Genomic DNA, 22,189 nt, shown 5'->3' with positions numbered 1-22,189 from the left:
CGTGTACATCGGTCACGAAGCCTAGGAGCAGCTGTACGGAGGCGAATCTTCGTACAGTATTCAAACAAAGTTTTGACCGAAGAGACTTCGGATCTAGGCTCTGAAGCTTGCTTTGCTCGTCACTAATAGTTTCTTTGTAACATACTGTACAGCACTTGGCTTGGGATTCTGTGAGGACTCTTCAAACAGCTGATTGGTGGTGGTGCTGGGTCTTACAAGAGGATAGGTTATCAATTTGTTCCCCCAGAGAACCCCTTCAACAGCTATTGTAACAGCTAAAATATAACAAAAAATGAGATAAAACAACAAATATACTTTTACAAAGAATTTTCTGGTCCCCATCATTTGAATTATTTTTTATTTTTCATATAATTTTATTTTTTTGCCCTTATCAGGTACAGAATGACAGACTGACAAGTTCCCTCATTACAAAATGCTATTCGCTGAGCGGCTACCCTCTATCTTCTCCCCATCCAACTGGACTTGATTGACAGGCCGCATATAGGGAGAGACCTGTCAATCCAGTCAAGTCAAAAGGAGTAAAATTGTCTCCTTTTAAAACTTTGGGGGACATTTATGTTAAAATGTTTCAAAGTTTAGCACACGTGCTGCTTGAACATGCTTTTCTGACCTTTTGGGGGGTTTAGCACCCAGGGTCGCTACTTTAACTGTGGGGGTTTAGCTCTTCTTCGGGGTCATTCTCACAGATACGGCTTCAGGACACCAGTTTTCAGGTCCAAACAGTGCATTTATTGCGCCTCAGCAAACCAAACATAAATACAAAATAAACACCTGCCCGGCTGGGCTCTAACTAAACATGACGTTCCTGACTCACCTAAGTCACAGTCCACACCCTGTGAACCCATGCGGCTTTGTCAGCCAATGTCCCACAGCCTCCTGGCTGCTCCCACAACAATGTCTCCTTGGAGATAGAGGTCTCTCAGCCCTCTCGGCTCAGACCACACAGAGCCACTCCAGCCTTCTGTGTGCAAGTCCCCACCCCCTCTCATTCTGAGGATTCCTTTATCCCCAGGTGATTACTGCACCTGGTCTTTCTTCAGACCTGGCGATTTTGAGGGAAGACACAGCAAATCCTGCCATATATCTCCCCTAACGACCATGAGGCATGTCCCTGCCTCACAAACAAAAAGTGAGCTGTGCTGGGTTGGGCATAGACAGGCCAACACATTTATTATAATCTACGCCAGGAAACTCGGGTAAATTATACCTGAAACATACACTGGCTCTCTTGCTGGCATAGATTTCAGTTTTGTCCCACAGGCCTGCACAGATCTTACAAAATTATTAAGAGACATGCGATTCTTAATAATTATGGCGTATCTAACACCAGCGAGAGATGGATTAAGACCGGCGAGTAAAATGCCTATTTTAATAAATGTCACACTATGTTTTCTTAGAAACACTGCAGAATTTCAGAATTAGGCATGGGCTACACTACAAACGTTTGTAGTGATATTAACATTAAGTATCAAGCCACAGCTACAGTCCAAAGAAGTACATTAGGAGGGATGCAATCTTGTGGACTGCAGCAGTCACTCAATAGCTAAAACCAGCAGCGCTACAGAAATGTACATGACGGCTCAGGGATAAAGCTTAGCGCTTTGTATTGTGAGAGCTTGTCACTATTCCATTCTGTCTGTGCTTAGGGCAGTATGAATCTACTGTCAAGTTTCCTTCAATATCATCTGCTTGAGTTCAAGACCTGTATTGCAACTACACAAGGCTTTATCCGATTACGTGCAGGGTTGCTTTATGACCGCTGCATTTTATAGAACTGGATTAAATGGCACACTAGGCGCTGGCTGCCTTATAAACGTTAAAGATGGTATCTAGCTTCCCTTATGGACACTGGAACTCTGCCAGATATTTATTTTATAAGGGACAAGTGACCTGATCTTGAAAATATTCTAGCCGGTTTTATTTCTTTACTTTACTTGTTAGGTAATCTGTGCCGCTGTACTGGATATCGACCAATAGTGGACGGCTGCAGAACCTTCTGTAACGTAAGTAAAGAAGCAGTTTCACCACCCTCCTAGAGCTTTCTTTTTCTCATTTGCTCTAAACCTGCCATGTCTTTAGTCTAGGGCAGTGAAACTATTCAATATAATTCCACAGAAATATGCATTCAACATCTAAATGAATGTTACTTTGGCATAACTGGAAATACAATCATCTGTCCATTTAACAGAGTTATACCATGAATGGGGTAAGAAATGGAAATCGGACATCACACAGTACATGACAGTCTCTTTAACAAATCTAGAACCAGCCGTGTATGTCACATGTGCAGTACCCCAGAACAGAGTTACTGCAAAGGGTTAATTGATGTAATGTTGTAGGGGCTGTCTCACCTTGCTGTTAGTAAGGCGAGATGAGAGTAAACCCCAACCACCAGGTGGCCTGGAAACAGTGCAGCGGACTGGTGCTGAGCTGTTTCAGTAGCTCTCATTGCAGTGCATTGGGGCTACGTGAAACATAGCTTGCTGTGCTATCTTGTTTCACGAACTACGAAACAGCATAGCTTGCTGTGCTATGCTATTTCCGTAGTAACAACATGATGAGACAACTCTTTTAAGTGAAATATTGTGATTTGTTGTATTTGTATACCCAGTATCATTGTATGGACAGTTATGGGTTAACAACATTGGCTCACCCTCTTAGATTGCCAGGAGATGGACCTGTGTCCACCCCCTGGTTAGTACAGGGATTCTGATCTTAGATGTGCTACAGTAAAGACCTCCATGTGCAAGCTCTTCAGAGCTAGGCCCGAACTCAGAGAACTTTCATCTCTGAGATTTCTACAGATAAAGATGCAACCTTATCAAAAGTGCTCCAAAGAAAAGGAAGTTAGAGGGTCCACTGCAAGGGTTAATTTAATGCTAAAGAGTTAACCTTATGCTACAGAATTAAAAGTTATGATTTACTGTTGAAGTACTTATTTCCTTATGCACTATGTATATCCAAATGGTTATGTAAGGGAAACAAATAGTTAACACGGGTAATCGTACCCAGTTTCCAGAGTGATGAGATGACCCCACCCTCTAGTTAGAGTCTTTGATGATCACAGCTAGAGGCAACACATGCATGTCTGAGCTTCTGGGACGTAGACCTGAAGAGAAGCCTGAACCAGGGAATCTTCATCCCTAAGGGTCAATTCACATGTTAGCAGAATGGGTCTGCATCCGTTCCGCATTCGTTCTCTATGGGGCAGGAATGGATGCGGACAGCACACTGTGTGCTGTCCACATCCGCATTTCCGGAGCGTGCCTGCCTATTGTGGACAAGAATAAGCAGTTCTATGGGGGTGCCGGCCGGGTGTATTGCGGATCCACAATACTCCAAGGACGTGTGACTGGACCCTTAGACTGAAAGCTGACAGAGAACTACTTAATTGATAGACTGTGCCTGAGAGAAAGAGAACGGACATTTTACAGAAGGTTTAGAACCACATCTTAAGTCAGACTGTAAGGTATTGCACGTTTATGGCAATAAGACTTTAATGCTTGTAGAAGGATTTATTGCTTTGGTGCTCACCACACTTAGAGATGGATGACCATCCGGTTCTAAGATCTGCACCGCAAAGCCTGAGAATTGAAAAATTTGTTAAAGGAATATTCATGAAATGGACTGTGTGGCTGGTCAGAAATGCATGCAGCTGCTCCATTTATTTCTTTGGGACTCGACTAACTCCAGCACTCCCATAGAAATGAATGGTACTGCGGTGCGCATTTACAGCCAGCCACTCTGTCCAATTCAGGAGGGCTCCATGGGGTACGGTGCCACAGTTTTCATGATCTTGGGGTCCCAGTGGTAGGACCCCCGCCAATCTAATGGTTATCCCCTATCCTATGGATAGGGGATAACTTTTTCTAGCCAGAATGCCCCTTTAATGAGAATGGAATTGCATGCCTGTGGCTATTTGGGAAGATGCGTAAGTGAACTTTGAGTGAAACTCAGGGAGGACAACTACCATCATTGCTACTGCCTATTTACAGCTATTGGGAAAAGTCTATTCTGTGATATACCTCAGAACTGTGCATATTGCTGCTATATGTACTGCAACTCCTATTATCTATTCAGTAAAGAGAGACTTTGTTTGCTCCATTGTCATCCACCATCCTTGCCTACATCTGCCCTCCTATGCTGCACTCATCTTCCAAACATAAATAGCACCCCAATCCCCACCAGGCAGGAGTCCCTAAAGGTCCAAGTGCAGTACGCAGCCCTGCAGGGTGAGGCAAATGGTGAGGTCACAGGGGTAGTTACTAACCGAGGGTGGTTATAGTACTCAGTCTTTTATATACCCTGGGCAGACGTACAGCATTGATGGAGAGGCTGGCACAGGGGTCCTCTGGGGCACTCTCTGTGTATAGGGACCAGGCCTGATGGTAGGTGAGGTGCCCTGGATGTTGCAGGTGTTTTTAATGTGCCGGTGGCAAGATCCCTTTAAATTTGTGATGCCAGTGCTGGTAATGGTGGCACACCGATTTATGGTAGGAATAATTGAGAAACACGATGTTGTGGTGAATTAAAACTTCTGTTTACTGAAACGGTTAACTATATACAGTCTTTGGTCAAAGTTCCATATATAAGAGGTAGTAACATGCAGGCTTTACATCAATTGGCAGGCACAATGTTCTTGCAAGATACTCAGAGGGTTAAACACTTACAGATCAGGCTGCACTTTCCTCAAAATCCTGTCTGTCCTTATCCCAAGGCCCGTATGCCCTATTGCTGGCTTTATCCTTGGTTAGGGAAAACTTCCTCAAGCATATGTCTCCTTGCTTTAAATAGATACTTCTGCCCTTCAGCTCTCTGGTTCGGCTGGAATACCTTTTTGCTCTGCACTGTACTTTGTAGGAACTTAGTTTCTCTCAGAAGGGAAACCCTTCTCCTGGTGGCAGCTTCTGAGCTTCTTTACTCAGGACCCTCAGGCAGGCTAGACTGCACTCACTAGCCTCCTGGATTATACTGCGCTGCACTGACTCTTTCCTGTCTGTGCCTAACTATATATACACTAGGGGTTCCCTAGCTCCCTCTACTGTCTAGGAGGAGGAACTACCCCTAACAGGCCTGATACACAGATAACAGGAAGAACCTATAAAAACATCATATAAAATACAATGACCATGTTCCACAGGAGGTGGAAAATAACGTGGCCATATTGACCCTTGTGTAGTGCCCACATTTACCTAGTGGGACACTACACAAGGTGTCCCCCAAGGGAAGAAAAGGTGCAACCTTCATTCACTGCCTGACCTCTGGGGCTTTTGGAATGAGGACAGCCATGTGAACCATCGCTCTGGTCAGTGCCACAACTGCCACTCCCCTCTTCCTAACTCTCCCCCTGCCGGTCACTGCACACTAGTAGCAACTGCCTTTTCCTTTAATGTATCTGCTGCTCCACAGATTTGAGGAGTATTTTCCTTCCTTTACCCCCCCCTCCACCCTACCTGATCCCGAGCAATTGATTGCATTAGTTTTGACACCTGATATGCTATTCTGGCCATGTACTGTCAAACTCCAGGACGGATTGAACTACTGTGTGTGCTGACTGGGCAGTGTCAGATGACTGTGTTTTACTATTTTGAACTCTGATAGCCATCCCCTTGACAGTACAAGGCCTCGAGCATCCTGGACATCAAAGGTAATGGTACAGAGTTGGGGATGGGGGGGGGGGGGGCACTGAATATGTGGAGTTATTGGCCTACATCAAGGTAAAGGCGACTGCATGTGGAGGATGCGACAGGTCATCTTGTGCTCAGAACCAGTGGATTTGTAGTAAAACAGACATCATAACTGTACAACCTACAGTGGCGACTCTAGGATCAATATATAGGGGGGGCACAGAAGATACACAGTCAAAAATGGGGGGGCACTTTCAGAGGTGGGCCCTCTAGATTGGGACAACATAGGGGAAAATTTAAAATTAGTTTCACACAATTTTAATCACATTGTTGTACAATTCAATATTCTTCACAAAATATATGTGACACCCATTTGGCTACACAGGAGAGGATACAGAGCCTCCTCTGACTGCCCACGTTGTGGCAACACCGAGGCAGATCATGTACATCTGTTTTGGGGTTGCCCAATGCTGAGCAGTTATTGGAGAGCGGTCCAAACCAATTTGGCTCGTAAACTTAACATTGTAGTTCCTTCGTCCCCCAGGATATGGGTCCTGGGAGACCTATCAGAGGTTAATTACCAGCCTATAAAACGCCAACTTCTGACCAAGGTAATGTTTTTGGCCAGACTTCTTATTTCTAGATCATGGTTCTGCTCTTCTCCTCCAGACTGTAACAATTGGTTGGGTCTGGTTGAGAAAGTGAAGAGCTACGAGAGGATAATGTACAACCAAAGAGGATCCTATTTAAAATGGGCTGCAGTTTGGAAAGATTGGGATAAGAACAACTAATTTAATTAATTAATTTATTGATCTATTTATAAATTTTACGTACAAAAACTTGTTTTTTTTTTTTTGTTTTTTTTTTTTCTCCTTTTTTCTTTTTTCCTGCAGGGTGGGGGGGGGGGGCGGGGGGGGGAGAAGGATGGGGAATGATCTATTTGTTATGTATTATGTAAACAAATCTTTTGTATATCAATAAAAATTTATTAAATTAAAAAAAAAAAAAAAAAAAAAAAATGGGGGGGCACTAATAATTTTCGCCAGCTAATCATACTACTGAAAAATACTAAAGCAGCCGCTTCCCCTGCAGCTACGCCCCTGATGCCGGGGTAATATAATTAAGGGGTATCAGGGTACATTGGGTATAATATAACTGAGGAGGGCTATCAGACATTATAAAGAGGTAATACAGCTTACATTACCCCTGTATTACGTCCCTGATAGGATAGCACTCCTCAGTTAGGTTACCCCTGTATAATGCACCCTGATACCCCTTAGTTATATTATATAACTAAGGGATATCAGGGTACATTACACAGGGGTAATATAACTGAGGAGGGCTATCATGGGACATTATACAGGATAAAATGTAAGCTATATTGCAACCGTATAATGCCTGATAGGCCTCCTGAGTTATATCACCCCTGTATAATAATGTACCCTGATACCCCTTAGTTATATTATATAACTAAGGGATATCAGGGTACATTATGCAGGGGTAACATAACTGAGGGGTATCAGGGTACATTATACAAGGGTAATATAACTGAGGAGGGCTATCATGGGACATTATACAGAGTTAATGTAAGCTATATTACCACCGTATAATGCCCGATAGGCCTCCTGAGTTATATTACCCATGTATAATAACGTACCCTGATACCCCTTAGTTATATAACCCCGCTGAAATCATATAACTAAGAGGTATCCTGGTACATAATTATACAAGGGTAATATAAGTTACTCAGGAGGCCTGTCAGGCATTATACAGTGGTAATATAAGTTATATTACCCCCTGTATAATGTACCCCGATACCCCTTGGTTATATTACCCCCATGTATAATGTACCCTGATTACCCTCAGTTATATAACTGAGGGGTATCAGTCAGGGGACATTATGGGTTATATTATAACTAAGGGGTATCAGGGTACATTATACAGGGGTAATATAACTAAGTTATAGGGGTAACCATATCATCAAGGACAGGTTGAGGAGGGGCTGGGCGCAAACCAAGCAGGAGGGAGGGCAGGCCATGAGGCGAGGTAGTGGGGGTATAGGGGTACATTTTTTTTTTTAAACTTTTTAGCAGGAGCAGAGAGAACTCAGAGTCAGAACATGAAGGCAAGGCAAGGCACTCACTGGCAGGCGGCATATTACCCTTGTATAATGTACTACCAATTATACCCTAAGTTATAGGGGTAACCATATCATCAGGGATAGGTTGAGGAGGGTCTGGGCGCAAACCAAGTAGATGGGAGGGCAGGCCATGAGGCGAGGTAGTGGGGGTATAGGGGTACATTTTTTAAAAACTTTTTAGCAGGAGCAGAGAGAACGCAGAACATGAAGGGAAGGCAAGGTACTCACTGGCAGGCGGCAGCAATTTGCAAAGTCCGTTTGCGCGGGCGGGCAGGCACGCAGCAGCGCAGCTTTACGTGTTGACGACCGTGACGTCAAGTCGTCAACTCGTCTCTGCGGCTGCCACACTCCCAGCCTGCGCCCTGCACGCTCTGCCTCCGCGAGTCCGCTGGGTCCAAACGCCGCCCCCACCACGGCACCACCCCATCTGTCATGTGACTCCACTCCATAGCCGACGGACTGGCACTGACTGTATGTTACGTATCTGTGTGTTCTCTTCTCTGTCAGTGTGTGTACTTTTAGTGCGGGCGGCCGGCGCAGCAAGCAGCGATTAGCGCTAGACTCAGAGATATTCAGCGAATCAGCGGGGGGGCACCCGGGGGGGCAAGGAATGACCTGGGGGGGGCAATTGCCCCCCCTCGCCCCCCTGTAGCGACGCCACTGACAACCTATATTACTATTAGTACAGAATGCAATTTTCCATATTGTAAATTACATAACTTTGTTTTAAAAAGAGAGAGGATTGCTGTCAGCTGAAAGAGAATGGAACATGTTATGTCGATGGCGACACAAGCAAAAGTAATGGAGAAAATGGAGTCAACGGACTGAATGATGCCCATGATTCTGCCCATGGAGATGTGAGTTTTTCATTATTTAGATGTGTATACAGGCTGATGAAGTTACAACTAGTGTTTTTATTGCTTTGCATGGAGTCAGTAGATCAGAATATTTTCATATTCATTCTTCAGTCTCAAACAGACCAGAGACAGAAGTAGCAACAGAACAGATGGAATCGGCTTGTTCTTGTATTAGCAATGAACTTCACCTCTGCTTTGTCTTGTAATAAGGTAGAAGTCAGCCATAATTTGTATTTGCTTACTTATTTCTTGTAGGTTTGCACTGGACTGTTTAAAGAAGACAACTTTTTGCCTCTTGATCCGACACAAGAACTGATCTTTCCACCCGAACTACTAGTAAGAAACATTTCTATCAATCGCAGTAAAATTTTATGTTAAGATTGAATGCCTGTGAACTGTGTAAAAACTAAATTAAAGATTTTCACCACCTGCTTAATATTATAGTTTAAAGAAGAACTGTCCCCAGAAATTGCCGTGCAATCTGCAGGCAGCATGGTATAGAGCAGGAGGAGCTGAGAGCAGATTCATATATAGTTTTGATGGAAAAGGTCCAGCAGTAAAACTTGTAATTTTTACATTAATATCAGCAGCCCTCTGAATATCTATCGGTACAGGGAGGAGGGGTATTCACTACCATCAATCACTGAACTCCTCCCTCCTGTACTGATAGCTCTTCACAGGAGGTGGAAAAAGCAAAGCTATAAATATATAAATTACAAGTTTTACTGAATCTTTTCCTACAAAACTGTATATCAATCTGCTCAGGGGACTCCAGCAGGTGAACAGCCTGTCGGATCCGTCCTGCTGCTAGTTCACGTGTGCCCCCAGACTGCCTCTCTGTCCCCATTGACTATAATGGGGGCGGGGCGGAGTTCTGGCGGCAGCACGGCAGCGCACGCCGTGAGGCAGCCGGACTAAAAGTACTGCTACCAATGTTAATGCAATAGAGGGAGGGAGGGGGGGCCGCACACTGTGCCACCAATGCTATTATTACAATAGAGGGAGGGGGGGGGGCGCACACTGTGCCACCAATGTTATCATTACAATAGAGGGAGGGAGGGGGGGCGCACACTGTGCCACCAATGTTATCATTACAATAGAGGGAGGGAGGGGGCGCACACTGCCACCGATGAAATTTAAACTGGGGAGGGAGGGGGGTCTGCCCCCTGCTGCCTGGCAGCCCCTGATCTCTTACAGGGGGATATGATAGTACAATTAACCCCTTCATAACGGCCACGGATGCACACAACGGTCGTGTGCATGAGGCCTTATTTGTACATTTCCAGTAAGTATTATAGCAGGAAGTTATACAATACAGCTAAGGCTACTTTCACACCTGCGTTTAAGTGCGGATCCGTCTGGTATCTGCACAGACGGATCCGCACCTATAATGCAAACGCTTAGATCCGTTCAGAACGGATCCGTTTGCATTACCATGAACAAAAAATAAATAAAAAATGTTGTTGTTTTTTTGTTCATGATAGTGCAAACGGATCCGTTTGAAAGTCAATGGGGGACGGATCCGTTTGAAAATTGAGCTATACTGTGTCAACTTCAAACTGATCCGTCCCCATTGACTTACATTGTAAGTCTGGACGGATCCGTTTGCCTCCCCACGGCCAGGCGGACATCCGAACGCTGCAAGCAGCGTTTGGGTGTCCGCCTGCTGAGCGGAGCGGAGGACAGACGGAGCCAGACTGATGCATTCTGAGCGTATTTGCATCCACTCAGAATGCATTAGGGCTGGACGGATCCGTTTGGGGCCGCTTGTGAGAGCCTTCAAACGGAACTCACAAGCGGAGCACCGAACGCAAGTGTGAAAGTAGCCTAAATTCTGCAAACCATCCATCTTGGGTGGTGTACAGACCAACGTATAGCACTCAAATTCAGCACCTGCCATAAAAAAGTTAAAATTAATGAAGTTAAAATTTGGGAGTGTCGTTCACTAAGATATTCATTAGCTCTACAGTAGGAAATGCTGGGAGTATGACAAAAAATGTTGTTACATATATTCTGTTCTCTCACCTGCAGTTAATGGACAATGAAAACAAGAGTGAGCTGATATTCCGAGGAGAGCGCATTACCTGCTTCTCACCAGCCAGTCTGCAGGAGCTACTACACTTAAAAGTACTACACCCAAAAGCTCCACTTGTGGTGGGGAACACTGCAGTAGGTAGGCAGAAAGCAAAAGATGAAAATGATAGTTTACATTATGAAGTTGTCTGTCTACAGAAAGTCTCATTGTCCTTGGAAAATATAAGGGAAAAAACATTTTGTGCTTGGAATTATTAAAATATTAACTCCAGTCACAACTGATATTAAAAAGGCTTCCCACCTAAAAGAGGAGGAAATGCAGCCATATTGATTCTTAACATCCGCAACTGACAATGAAACTTTTGGATTAAACATGCTGATAAAATGATAGATAGTAACCAGGTTCTGAGAAGTTGATAAAGGATAGATATTGCTAATTAATATTAATAATTGTTATAAAAGCAATATCTGACCTCACTGGTATGAAAAGGGTGGAATATTACCAATTAGCAAATGATACCAGTCAGGGGCGTCGTTAGGTCAAAACATTCGGGGCTTGAGCCCCGGATGTTTTGTCCAGTGCCCCGAATGTTATGCTGGTAGCATTTTTTTATTTTGCTATTCCAGGGCCCTTTAATATTGATTGGACGTGGGCAACCCACCACAGATCATCCCCCCTCACCCCCCCTTGTACTTGTTCCGCTGATCCACTACTTGCGGGCTGCGCGGGCATGAGTTCAGTCGCTTCACTGCGCAATCCAGTCCTGCGGTGCAGAACCTGCGAGACCCGCTGCGGGTGGTCACAGGTCTCGCAGGATCACGCGCCACAGGATGGGCGCAAGTAGCGGAACAAGTACAAGGGGGGTGGATGGATGATCTGTGGGGTTGCCCAGGGTCCACTTCCATCAATATTTAAGGGCCCAAGCAAAGATTTCTGCAGTGGTGAGGAAATGAAACCTAACAGATGTTGGAAAGTTACCGAATGTTGTATTATATAATGACTGCAGTCTGCACTTCATTTGCGTAAACCAGAACACCCCTTTAAGCATGCCTTTAATGTGCAATTTCAACACAGTGGGCTTGTGCCCCGGATGTTTTCAGACCCTAGCAACGCCCCTGATACCAGTCAATATTCCCCTTTTCCCCCTAGCTCGTGGGATTGTTCTCAGTTTATACCAGCTACAGTATGTTGCCTTGGTATCACCAGGAATAACACACCTTTCCTTAACTACCATATACTACAACATATACTTTCAATTTTGGTCATATCAGTATACAGGTCCTTCTAAAAAAAATAGCATATTGTGATAAAGTCTATTATTTTCTGTAATGTACTGATAAACATTAGACTTTCATATATTTTAGATTCATTACACACAACTGAAGTAGTTCAAGCCTTTTATTGTTTTAATATTGATGATTTTGGCATACAGCTCATGAAAACCCCAAATTCCTATCTAAAAATTTTTGCATATCATGAAAAGGTTCTCTAAAAGAGCTATTAACCTAATCATCTGAATCAACTAATTAACTCTAACTCTAAACACCTGCAAAAGATTCCTGAGGCTTTTAAAAACTCCCAGCCTGGTTCATTACTCAAAACCGCAATCATGGGTAAGACTGCCGACCTGACTGCTGTCCAGAAGGCCATCATTGACACCCTCAAGCAAGAGGGTAAGACACAGAAAGAAATTTCTGAACGAATAGGCTGTTCCCAGAGTGCTGTATCAAGGCACCTCAGTGGGAAGTCTGTGGGAAGGAAAAAGTGTGGCAGAAAACGCTGCACAACGAGAAGAGGTGACCGGACCCTGAGGAAGATTGTGGAGAAGGACCGATTCCAGACCTTGGGGGACCTGCGGAAGCAGTGGACTGAGTCTGGAGTAGAAACATCCAGAGCCACCGTGTACAGGCGTGTGCAGGAAATGGACTACAGGTACCGCATTCCCCTGGTCAAGCCACTTTTGAACCAGAAACAGTGGCAGAAGCGCCTGACCTGGGCTACAGAGAAGCAGCACTGGACTGTTGCATGTCATTCGGAAATCAAGGTGCCAGAGTCTGGAGGAAGACTGGGGAGAGGGAAATGCCAAAATGCCTGAAGTCCAGTGTCAAGTACCCACAGTCAGTGATGGTCTGGGGTGCCATGTCAGCTGCTGGTGTTGGTCCACTGTGTTTTATCAAGGGCAGGGTCAATGCAGCTAGCTATCAGGAGATTTTGGAGCACTTCATGCTTCCATCTGCTGAAAAGCTTTATGGAGATGAAGATTTCATTTTTCAGCACGACCTGGCACCTGCTCACAGTGCCAAAACCACTGGTAAATGGTTTACTGACCATGGTATTACTGTGCTCAATTGGCCTGCCAACTCTCCTGACCTGAACCCCATAGAGAATCTGTGGGATATTGGGAAGAGAAAGTTGAGAGACGCAAGACCCAACACTCTGGATGAGCTTAAGGCCGCTATCGAAGCATCCTGGGCCTCCATAACACCTCAGCAGTGCCACAGGCTGATTGCCTCCATGCCACGCCGCATTGAAGCAGTCATTTCTGCAAAAGGATTCCTGACCAAGTATTGAGTGCATAACTGAACATAATTATTTGAAGGTTGACTTTTTTTGTATTAAAAACACTTTTCTTTTATTGGTCGGATGAAATATGCTAATTCTTTTAGATAGGAAATTTGTGTTTTCATGAGCTGTATGCCAAAATCATCAATATTAAAACAATAAAAGGCTTGAACTACTTCAGTTGGTGTGTAATGAATCTAAAATATATGAAAGTCTAATGTTTATCAGTACATTACAGAAAATAATGAACTTTATCACAATATGCTAATTTTTTTAGAAGCACCTGTACATACACCATGTAACTGGCCTATAGCCTAATAATATAGACAAAAGATACTTCGCTTTGGCAGAGTGATGTTACTCAATCAACCATGTGTCCAATTTAAATATCAAAACAGGACTGAATCTCAGCCCTGTAACAACCACCTTGGTTACAGTTATTGTTGGCACTATTGCTAAAATGGCAGGAACAATACAGAAAAATGATACGGTCTTACTATGGCTAGTTTTACATTGCTGCATATATGACCGTGAAGCCCAATAACCAAACTGAATCTATTTCGCTAAAGGGTTTTTATTACGGGCGTATGGAACAGGTCCACCACCAACAAAAATATACCTGCCAGGTTTTTGAAGGTAAAAATTGGGTATGGTTTTTGGAACTTTTTTCCTTGCCTCCTTCCAAGAACCATAACTTTTTTACTTTAGCATTCACATAACTACCGGTATATAAAGGCTGTTTTTGTGGGACAATTTACTTCTTTTAATAGCACTATTCAGTTTACCATATTGTGTCTTGAAAATAGAAAAAAGACTGCCATGACGGCCTTATTCTGTGGTTCAGTATGGTTGCAGTGATACTAAATTTACATAGTTATGATTATGTTTTATTACTATTGAAATGGGAAAACAGTTTTTTCATTGCCATATTTTGACACTCATACATTTTTTATATTTTTACAGAGCTGAATGCTTTTTTATGTCCCCACATAGTATAATGTCCCCTTATGTGCACCCACACAATATAATACTCCCATATGTGTCCTCACGCTATATAATGCCCTGTCATGTGCCCCTCACACAGTGATAATGCCCACTTATGTCGCCACACAGTATAATGTTCCCCTATACAGTATTATACCCCCTAATTTGACTCCCCACACAATAAAATGCCCCCTTATTTGCCCTCACACTGTATAATACCCTCCTATGTGCCCTCATACAGTGATAATGTACACGTATGTGCCCCCATAGAGTTTAATGCTCCATTTTGTGCTTCCAAATCAAATGCTCACCTAGCCCTCATTCCCACGATGAACAAAGCAGATCTTTAAAGAGGACCTGCTGCTCCTGACATGCCTGTTTTAATAGCGTCATGCAATCCCCATGCAATACCAATTCTGGAGCATCTATTCTTATGACTCTGTGTTGTGCCATTCCTTTACTATTTCTACTAGAAGCTATGAGTGAATTGCTATTAGCCTTCAGTAAGGGTACAGAGGGGTGGTAACAAGTTCGGGGGGTGTACCTGCACAGACTCACTCTATCCAGTCAGTGCTGCCATTTTCAGTCTGTGCAGGTACCCCCCCCCCAACTGGTTACCTCCCTACTGTAACCCCGCTGAAGGCTAATAGCAATTCAGTCATAAGAAAAGGAATATATAATGATAGAAAAAAAATAATAACGTGGCGTCCCAATATCAATATAAATCACGTCTAAAGAAATAAGGTGTCACGACCATGTTTATGGCCGTGACTCCTTGGGAGCCGCATACAGTTGCCCGCGGTTTGGGTTGTAGTGTCAACCGCAGCTGGAGGCATAATGTTGTAGGCCTCAAGTGCGGTTGCCGCGGACAACAGCTATGTGTGCGGTTCCCTTGGAGTTGTGTGCGTGTTTGTATGCACTTTCGTATGTCTGTGTGCACTCTGTGTTATGTGTGGTGTGCACTCACATCTTCCCCTCACTGTGGTTGCCCGTGGCAACGTTTGGTCGTTGTGTGTACATGTGGTGGCAGTGTCCCAGCCTCCGGGCTGACTCCCAGGACACGGTTGCCACCCATGTCGTTGCCTGTGGCAACAGCCACAGTGTGTTTGTTGTTTGGACACTTCCCCTTTAAGTTGTGTTTTCCCTTCTGTGGTTTTGTAAGGGTTAACTCCCTTTCTGTGTATGTGAGTCACGGGGTGTGTCTGATTGTTGGGTGTGGCCTCTTGGCCCTATAAAGCCTCAGTTGTAGGTTGTAGCCAGTGAGGGTGCTTCAGCCATGCTGGCTGGAGACATCCTCCTGGTTACTTACCAACTGCCAGTGGGGGCCATCCTTCTGGTCATAGCAAAAATATGTCGTTTGGTGTTTGGAAGATGTTTGTCTTTATGCTCCTTCATTGCACCTATGGTCCTGGGTTCCCGTGTGATGTGTGTTGTGTGCTGAGTCCTTTTGTTTGTGGAAAGCAGTACTTCCACATGGGTTCCAGGCTTTGTGTCTGTGGCAGGTGAGTGTTATATTTGTGGAAAGTACCTGCCATTGTCATAGGTTGTATTTGTTCTCCCTTCCTTGCAGCTTGGCCAGTGAGACTCCTGTTCCTCCGTATCCAGAAGGAACAGGTTGTCTTACCCTGACTCCTAGTCCAGGGACCGGTCGGAGGGTGAGTCAGGGATCCAAGGTTCCTGTCATGGAACCATGAACCAGACGTACAACAAGAGATAAGTGGAAAATAAGAAGGTTTTATTGAAGAGCAAGCCGTAGCAAAGTCCGAACGGATGGCTAAACCGAAGCAGGGTCTTGCGGAGACAGAGGTCAGGAACCAGAAGGGTAGTCAGACGAAGCCAGGAACAGGAACCAACGGGGTAGTCAGACGAAGCCGGAATCAGGAACCAACGGGGTAGTCAGACGAAGCCGGAATCAGGAACCAACGGGGTAGTCAGACGAAGCCGGAATCAGGAACCAACGGGGTAGTCAGACGAGGCCAGGATCAGGAACCAGAAGCAGCAGCAGTCTTGGAAGCATGTGAACACAGGAGGACCAAGCAAGGAACTGAAGCCACAGACCTCCTATATATATGAGCTAGGCATCCAGCTCCTCCCAGTGGGAAGGAGGAGCCGCAGGGTGGGAGGCTACAAGAAAACCCAGAAACCAAGATGGCCGCCAGCACATGTCAAACGAAGGGAACAGCAAGGAGGTAAGACCATGACAGTACCTCCCCCTCAAGGGCCCCTCCTCCGCGGAGTAAGGAACGGTTTCTGAGGGAAGCGTGCGTGGAAGGCTCGGAGCAAGACAGGAGCATGGACATCTGCGGAGGGAACCCAGGAACGCTCCTCTGGACCATAACCACGCCAATGGACCAAAAACTGCACCCGGCCGCGGACCAGGCGTGAGTCCAGGATATTGCTCACCTCATACTCCTCACGATTGCCCACTTGGACCGGACGAGGCCGAGGAATCGAGGAAGTGAAACGATTACACACCAGTGGCTTCAACAGGGAGACATGAAACACGTTGGAGATCCGCATGCCAGGAGGAAGCGCAAGGGCATAGGCTACCGGGTTTACCCTGCGAAGCACTCGGAAGGGACCAACAAAGCGAGGCGCCAGCTTGGGAGTGGGCACTCGAAGGTTGAGGTTGCGGGTGGACAACCATACGCGGTCTCCGACCTGGTAGGAAGGAGCGGGCGCTCGTCTGCGATCAGCCTGGAGTTTCTGGCGCTGCGCAGAGACCTCAAGGGACCTCTGGATCTGTACCCAAGAAGCACGTAGGACGGAAAGGTGATCCTCCACAGCCGGAATATCCTGGGGAGAGAATACCTCCGGTAACACGGCAGGTTGGAACCCATAATTGGCCATGAAGGGAGACGTCCCAGAGGAAGAGTTCACCGCCGTGTTCCTGGCAAACTCAGCCCAAGGCAGGAGGTCAACCCAATTGTCTTGGTGATCGGAGACATAGCAACGAAGGAATTGCTCCAAGGCCTGATTGGATCGTTCTGCGGCCCCATTGGACTGAGGGTGGTAGGCCGAGGAGAAAGAGAGATGAATCCCCAACTGGGAGCAAAAGGCGCGCCAGAACCTGGACACAAACTGACTCCCCCGATCCGACACAATCTCCTTGGGCAAACCGTGCAACCGGAAGACCTCCCTGGCAAAAATCGAGGCCAACTCTTGTGCAGAGGGTAACTTCTTGAGAGGAACACAGTGGCACATTTTGGAAAACCGATCCACAATCATGAGAATGACCGTATGGCCTCGGGATGCAGGGAGGTCCACAATGAAATCCATCCCCAGGTGTGACCATGGACGCTCCCCGGTGGCTATGGGTTGCAAAAGGCCCAACGGAAGGTGCCGAGGGGACTTACTCTGGGCACAAACGGAGCATGCCGCTACATATGCGGCGATGTCGGAACGTAGAGAAGGCCACCAGAACAGACGTGAAACCGCCCAGGACAGCTGATTCTTTCCAGGGTGCCCCGCGGCCTTGGAGTTATGGTAGGTTCGCAACAACCGAGTGCGCAACTCCTCAGGCACAAAACATCTGCCGTTGGGTCTCCCAGAGGGAGCACCAGATTGAGCCGCCAAAATCTGCTCACCCAGAGGAGAAGTCAGGCTGGTGCGAATAGCGGCCAGGATCTGATTCGGGGGTATGACCGTAGTCGGAATCGACTCCTCCCCGGACAGCTCGGAGTACTGCCGTGATAAGGCATCCGCTCTGATGTTCTTGGAGCCGGGTAGGTAGGAGACCACGTAATTAAAACGTGACAAGAACAGAGCCCATCTGGCCTGACGTGGTGTCAATCTCTTGGCCTCAGAGAGGTAGGTCAGATTCTTGTGGTCCGTCAGGATGAGAACCGGAACCACCGAGCCCTCGAGCAAGTGCCTCCATTCTTTAAGGGCCTGCACGATGGCCAATAACTCCCTGTCACCAATCTGATAGTTGCACTCCGCGGAAGACAGTTTCCGGGAGTAAAACCCACAAGGAAGCAGAGGACCCTCTGGTGTTCTACGCTGAGACAGGAGGGCGCCTACTCCCGTCTCAGACGCGTCCACCTCGAGGACAAAAGGCAACCCAGGGTTGGGATGCGACAGAATCGGAGCCGACACAAAGGCGGACTTTAGAGCCTCAAAAGCTCGGATGGCCTCGAGCGGCCAGACCTGCGGATTACTGCCCTTCCTGGTCAGATCCGTGAGAGGCTTGGCTAGCATGGAAAAGTCCCTGATGAACTTCCGATAATAATTGGCGAAGCCCAAAAAGCGCTGCAGGGCACGAAGCCCACTGGGCTGGGGCCACTGTAAGACAGCCGAAACCTTCTCAGGATCCATGGAGAACCCCTCAGCGGAAATGATGTAACCTAAGAAGGTTACCTGGGATCGGTGAAATTCGCATTTCTCAAGCTTACCGAACAGCTTGTTCTCTCGTAAGCGTTGCAACACTCGTCTGACATCCAGAATGTGGGCCTCCATGGATGCAGAATATATCAAGATGTCATCCAAATAGACCACCACACACTGCTGCAACAGGTCACGGAAAACATCGTTGATGAATTCCTGGAAGACTGCGGGCGCATTGCACAACCCAAAGGGCATAACCAAGGATTCATAATGACCGGTCCTGGTGTTAAACGCGGTCTTCCACTCATCGCCCGCCTTGATCCTTACCAGGTTATATGCCGCCCTCAGGTCGAGTTTGGTAAAGACCGTGGCCCCTTTGAGGCGATCGAACAGCTCGGAAATCAAGGGTATCGGGTAAGCGTTCTTGATCGTGATGCGATTGAGACCCCTGTAATCGATGCAAGGCCTCAACTCGCCGCCCTTCTTTTTCACAAAGAAAAATCCAGCCCCTGCCGGGGACGAGGATTTGCGAATGTGTCCGCGTGAAAGCGCCTCCCTCACGTACTCCTCCATGGCCTCATTCTCCGCTACCGACAGTGGATAGACTTTGCCACGAGGAGGAACGGCACCGGATTGTAACTCTATGGCACAATCGTATGGGCGGTGCGGAGGTAGGGCAACCGCGCGCACCTTATCGAATACATCCCGGTACTCTTCGTATTCAGGAGGCAACAGAGAGTCCGAGGAAGTACACAGCAACTTGACAGGCCCATGGATGCAACTAGCCCCACACTGCGGTGACCACGAGAGGATCTCGACCGATCTCCAATCGAAAGTCGGATTATGCTTCTGGAGCCAGGGGTACCCCAAGACCACCGAGTAGTGTGGAGACGAAATAACCTGGAGACAGACCGACTCTCTGTGAACGGCACCAATGGCCATCCCCACTGGAAGGGTCTCATGAGTCACGTGTGGCGGCAGAAGGGGTCTGCCGTCTATCGCCTCAAGAGCCAGTGGGGAACCTCGAGGCTGCAGAGGAATGGAATTGGCGGCAACGAACACTCTATCAATGAACAAACCACCAGCACCAGAGTCCACCAACGCCTGGGTCGTCACCGAGCCCCCGACCCAGGAGAGGACAACCGTGATCAGTGGTTTGTCAACACGGGAAACCGGGGACGAGGAGACTCCACCCAAGATCTGCCCCCGACAGGACCTCAGGTGCGAGCGTTCTCCCGGACGGTTCGGACATGCCAACCGAAAATGCCCACCGAGACCACAGTACATGCATCGGCCCTCGCGTCTCCGGAGTACCCTCTCCCCCTCAGACAGGCGAGCAAACCCCCGCTGCATGGGTTCACCCCCAGACAAGTCATCCCCAGGAGGCGTGGGAGGAGAGGGAGGCACGGGTGGGACAGCAAACGTAGGCGCCAATCTGTTAGGAGACCTCCGCAGGCTCTCCTTAAAGGAAGGTCTCTCCCTGAGTCTGGTGTCAATCAAAATCAGGAAAGAAATAAGAGACTCCAGCTCCACTGGTAGGTCCTTAGCTGCAACCTCATCCTTCAAGGCATCCGAGAGACCATGAGAGAAAGCAGCGACCAGAGCCTCATTATTCCAGCCCACCTCTGCTGCCAGGGTACGAAACTCAATGGCGTATTCAGCTACGGATCGTGAACCCTGTCTGATGGACATAAGGAGCTTCACAGAAGAGGCAGCACGAGCCGGCATATCGAATACCTTCCGAAGAGAAGCAACAAAACCGGAAAACTCGGCAACCACCGGATTGTTGTTCTCCCATAAAGGGCTGGCCCAGGCCAAGGCCTTGTCCGAGAGCAGCGAGATCAAGAAGCCCACCCTTGATCTCTCAGTAGGAAAGGCATGTGGCAGCAACTCGAAGTAAATGCCCACCTGGTTAAGGAAACCTCGGCACTGAGTTGGCTCTCCCCCAAAGCGCTGTGGAAGGGGGGCAGAACCGGTCATACCCTGAAACCCCACAGGCGCAGCAACAGGTGTCAGGGTAGACTCTGGCGCAACAACCGGAGCGGCAGTAGGAGCGGGCCCAGGAGCGACAACCGACCCATCGGCAACAGAAGCTAAATGAGCCGTGCGTTCAAGCAGGGTTTGCAACGCCACAGCGAACCGACCCAACAGGTGATCCTGCTGATCAAGTCTGGCAACCAGCGTAGGTAGCGAGGGTGGCCCTGTACCGTCAGAATTCATGGCTTGGTCCTCATGTCATGGAACCATGAACCAGACGTACAACAAGAGATAAGTGGAAAATAAGAAGGTTTTATTGAAGAGCAAGCCGTAGCAAAGTCCGAACGGATGGCTAAACCGAAGCAGGGTCTTGCGGAGACAGAGGTCAGGAACCAGAAGGGTAGTCAGACGAAGCCAGGAACAGGAACCAACGGGGTAGTCAGACGAAGCCGGAATCAGGAACCAACGGGGTAGTCAGACGAAGCCGGAATCAGGAACCAACGGGGTAGTCAGACGAAGCCGGAATCAGGAACCAACGGGGTAGTCAGACGAGGCCAGGATCAGGAACCAGAAGCAGCAGCAGTCTTGGAAGCATGTGAACACAGGAGGACCAAGCAAGGAACTGAAGCCACAGACCTCCTATATATATGAGCTAGGCATCCAGCTCCTCCCAGTGGGAAGGAGGAGCCGCAGGGTGGGAGGCTACAAGAAAACCCAGAAACCAAGATGGCCGCCAGCACATGTCAAACGAAGGGAACAGCAAGGAGGTAAGACCATGACAGTTCCTGAGCATGGGTCCTCCTACCTTAAAGGTCGGCCCATGCAGCTAGGAGTTAGGGTCAGGTTAGGGATGCTTTAGGAGGTGACCTGCTCCCTAATCCTGTCGTCCTGGCCGAGCAGCGACCATCTTCCATCAACGCACGGCTGAGGGTTTTCCCAATCCTCAGCCGTGACATAAGGACCTATAAAACGCAATACTTTATTTCTATTTAGATAAAAGAGTACCCCAAACCTAAATATTAGGCTAACTCCAGTAAACAAGATACAAATAGATAAAGATGAATAAATAAAAAAACAAACAAAATCACTCTCGCAAGGAACAATAGGGGAATGTGGAAAGTGACCAAAATAAAGAGAGTAACTGGTAAACCAGGGAGGGGGAGACTGTCCCTAAAGAAAACCCTGGTCTAACCTCAGCCCGGGGACAACTCCTGATGGTTGTCCTGATGTGCCCTTTAGGGGTGAACCGGTAATAGGTCCCACCATGCACGGCTTTAAAGGCCACATCAGTACAGGCATGAGGACGGGGAAACCCCACTATCAGGAGTTGTCCCCGGGCTGAGGTTAGAGCAGGATTTTCTTTAGGGACAGTCCCCTATTGTTTTTTGATTTATTCATCTTGGTCTATTTTGGATCTTGTTTACTGGAGTTAGCCTAATATAAGTTGATCTTGGTCTCATCTGTCCATAGGATGTTGTTCCAGAACTGTGAAGGCTTTTTTAGATGTCGTTTGGCAAACTCTAATCTGCCCTTCCTGTTTTTGAGGCTCACCAATGGTCTACATCTTGTGGTGAACCCTCTGTATTCACTCTGGTGAAGTCTTCTCTTGATTGTTGACTTTGACACACATACACCTACCTCCTGAAGAGTGCTCTTGATC

The 22,189-nt window shown here is 47.1% G+C and overlaps 1 protein-coding gene across 1 annotated transcript in view; it reads left to right on the top strand.

The window, feature by feature from the left end:
• The window catches only part of LOC122945874 (aldehyde oxidase-like), a 177,635-nt gene that overhangs the window by 24,551 nt on the left and 130,895 nt on the right, over positions 1-22,189 (top strand). Inside the window, exons 6-9 of the mRNA XM_044305144.1 lie at positions 1,963-2,024; positions 8,523-8,645; positions 8,901-8,981; positions 10,677-10,818. Of these exons, the coding sequence (XP_044161079.1) occupies positions 1,963-2,024; positions 8,523-8,645; positions 8,901-8,981; positions 10,677-10,818 (408 nt within the window). The remainder of the gene's footprint in view (positions 1-1,962; positions 2,025-8,522; positions 8,646-8,900; positions 8,982-10,676; positions 10,819-22,189) is intronic.

This window comes from Bufo gargarizans, chromosome 8 (genome assembly GCF_014858855.1).
Source record: "Bufo gargarizans isolate SCDJY-AF-19 chromosome 8, ASM1485885v1, whole genome shotgun sequence".
In the NCBI taxonomy this organism is placed as follows: domain Eukaryota; kingdom Metazoa; phylum Chordata; class Amphibia; order Anura; family Bufonidae; genus Bufo; species Bufo gargarizans.
Note: the sequence above shows the minus strand (reverse complement) of the source record. Positions and strands in the feature narration are given on the sequence as shown.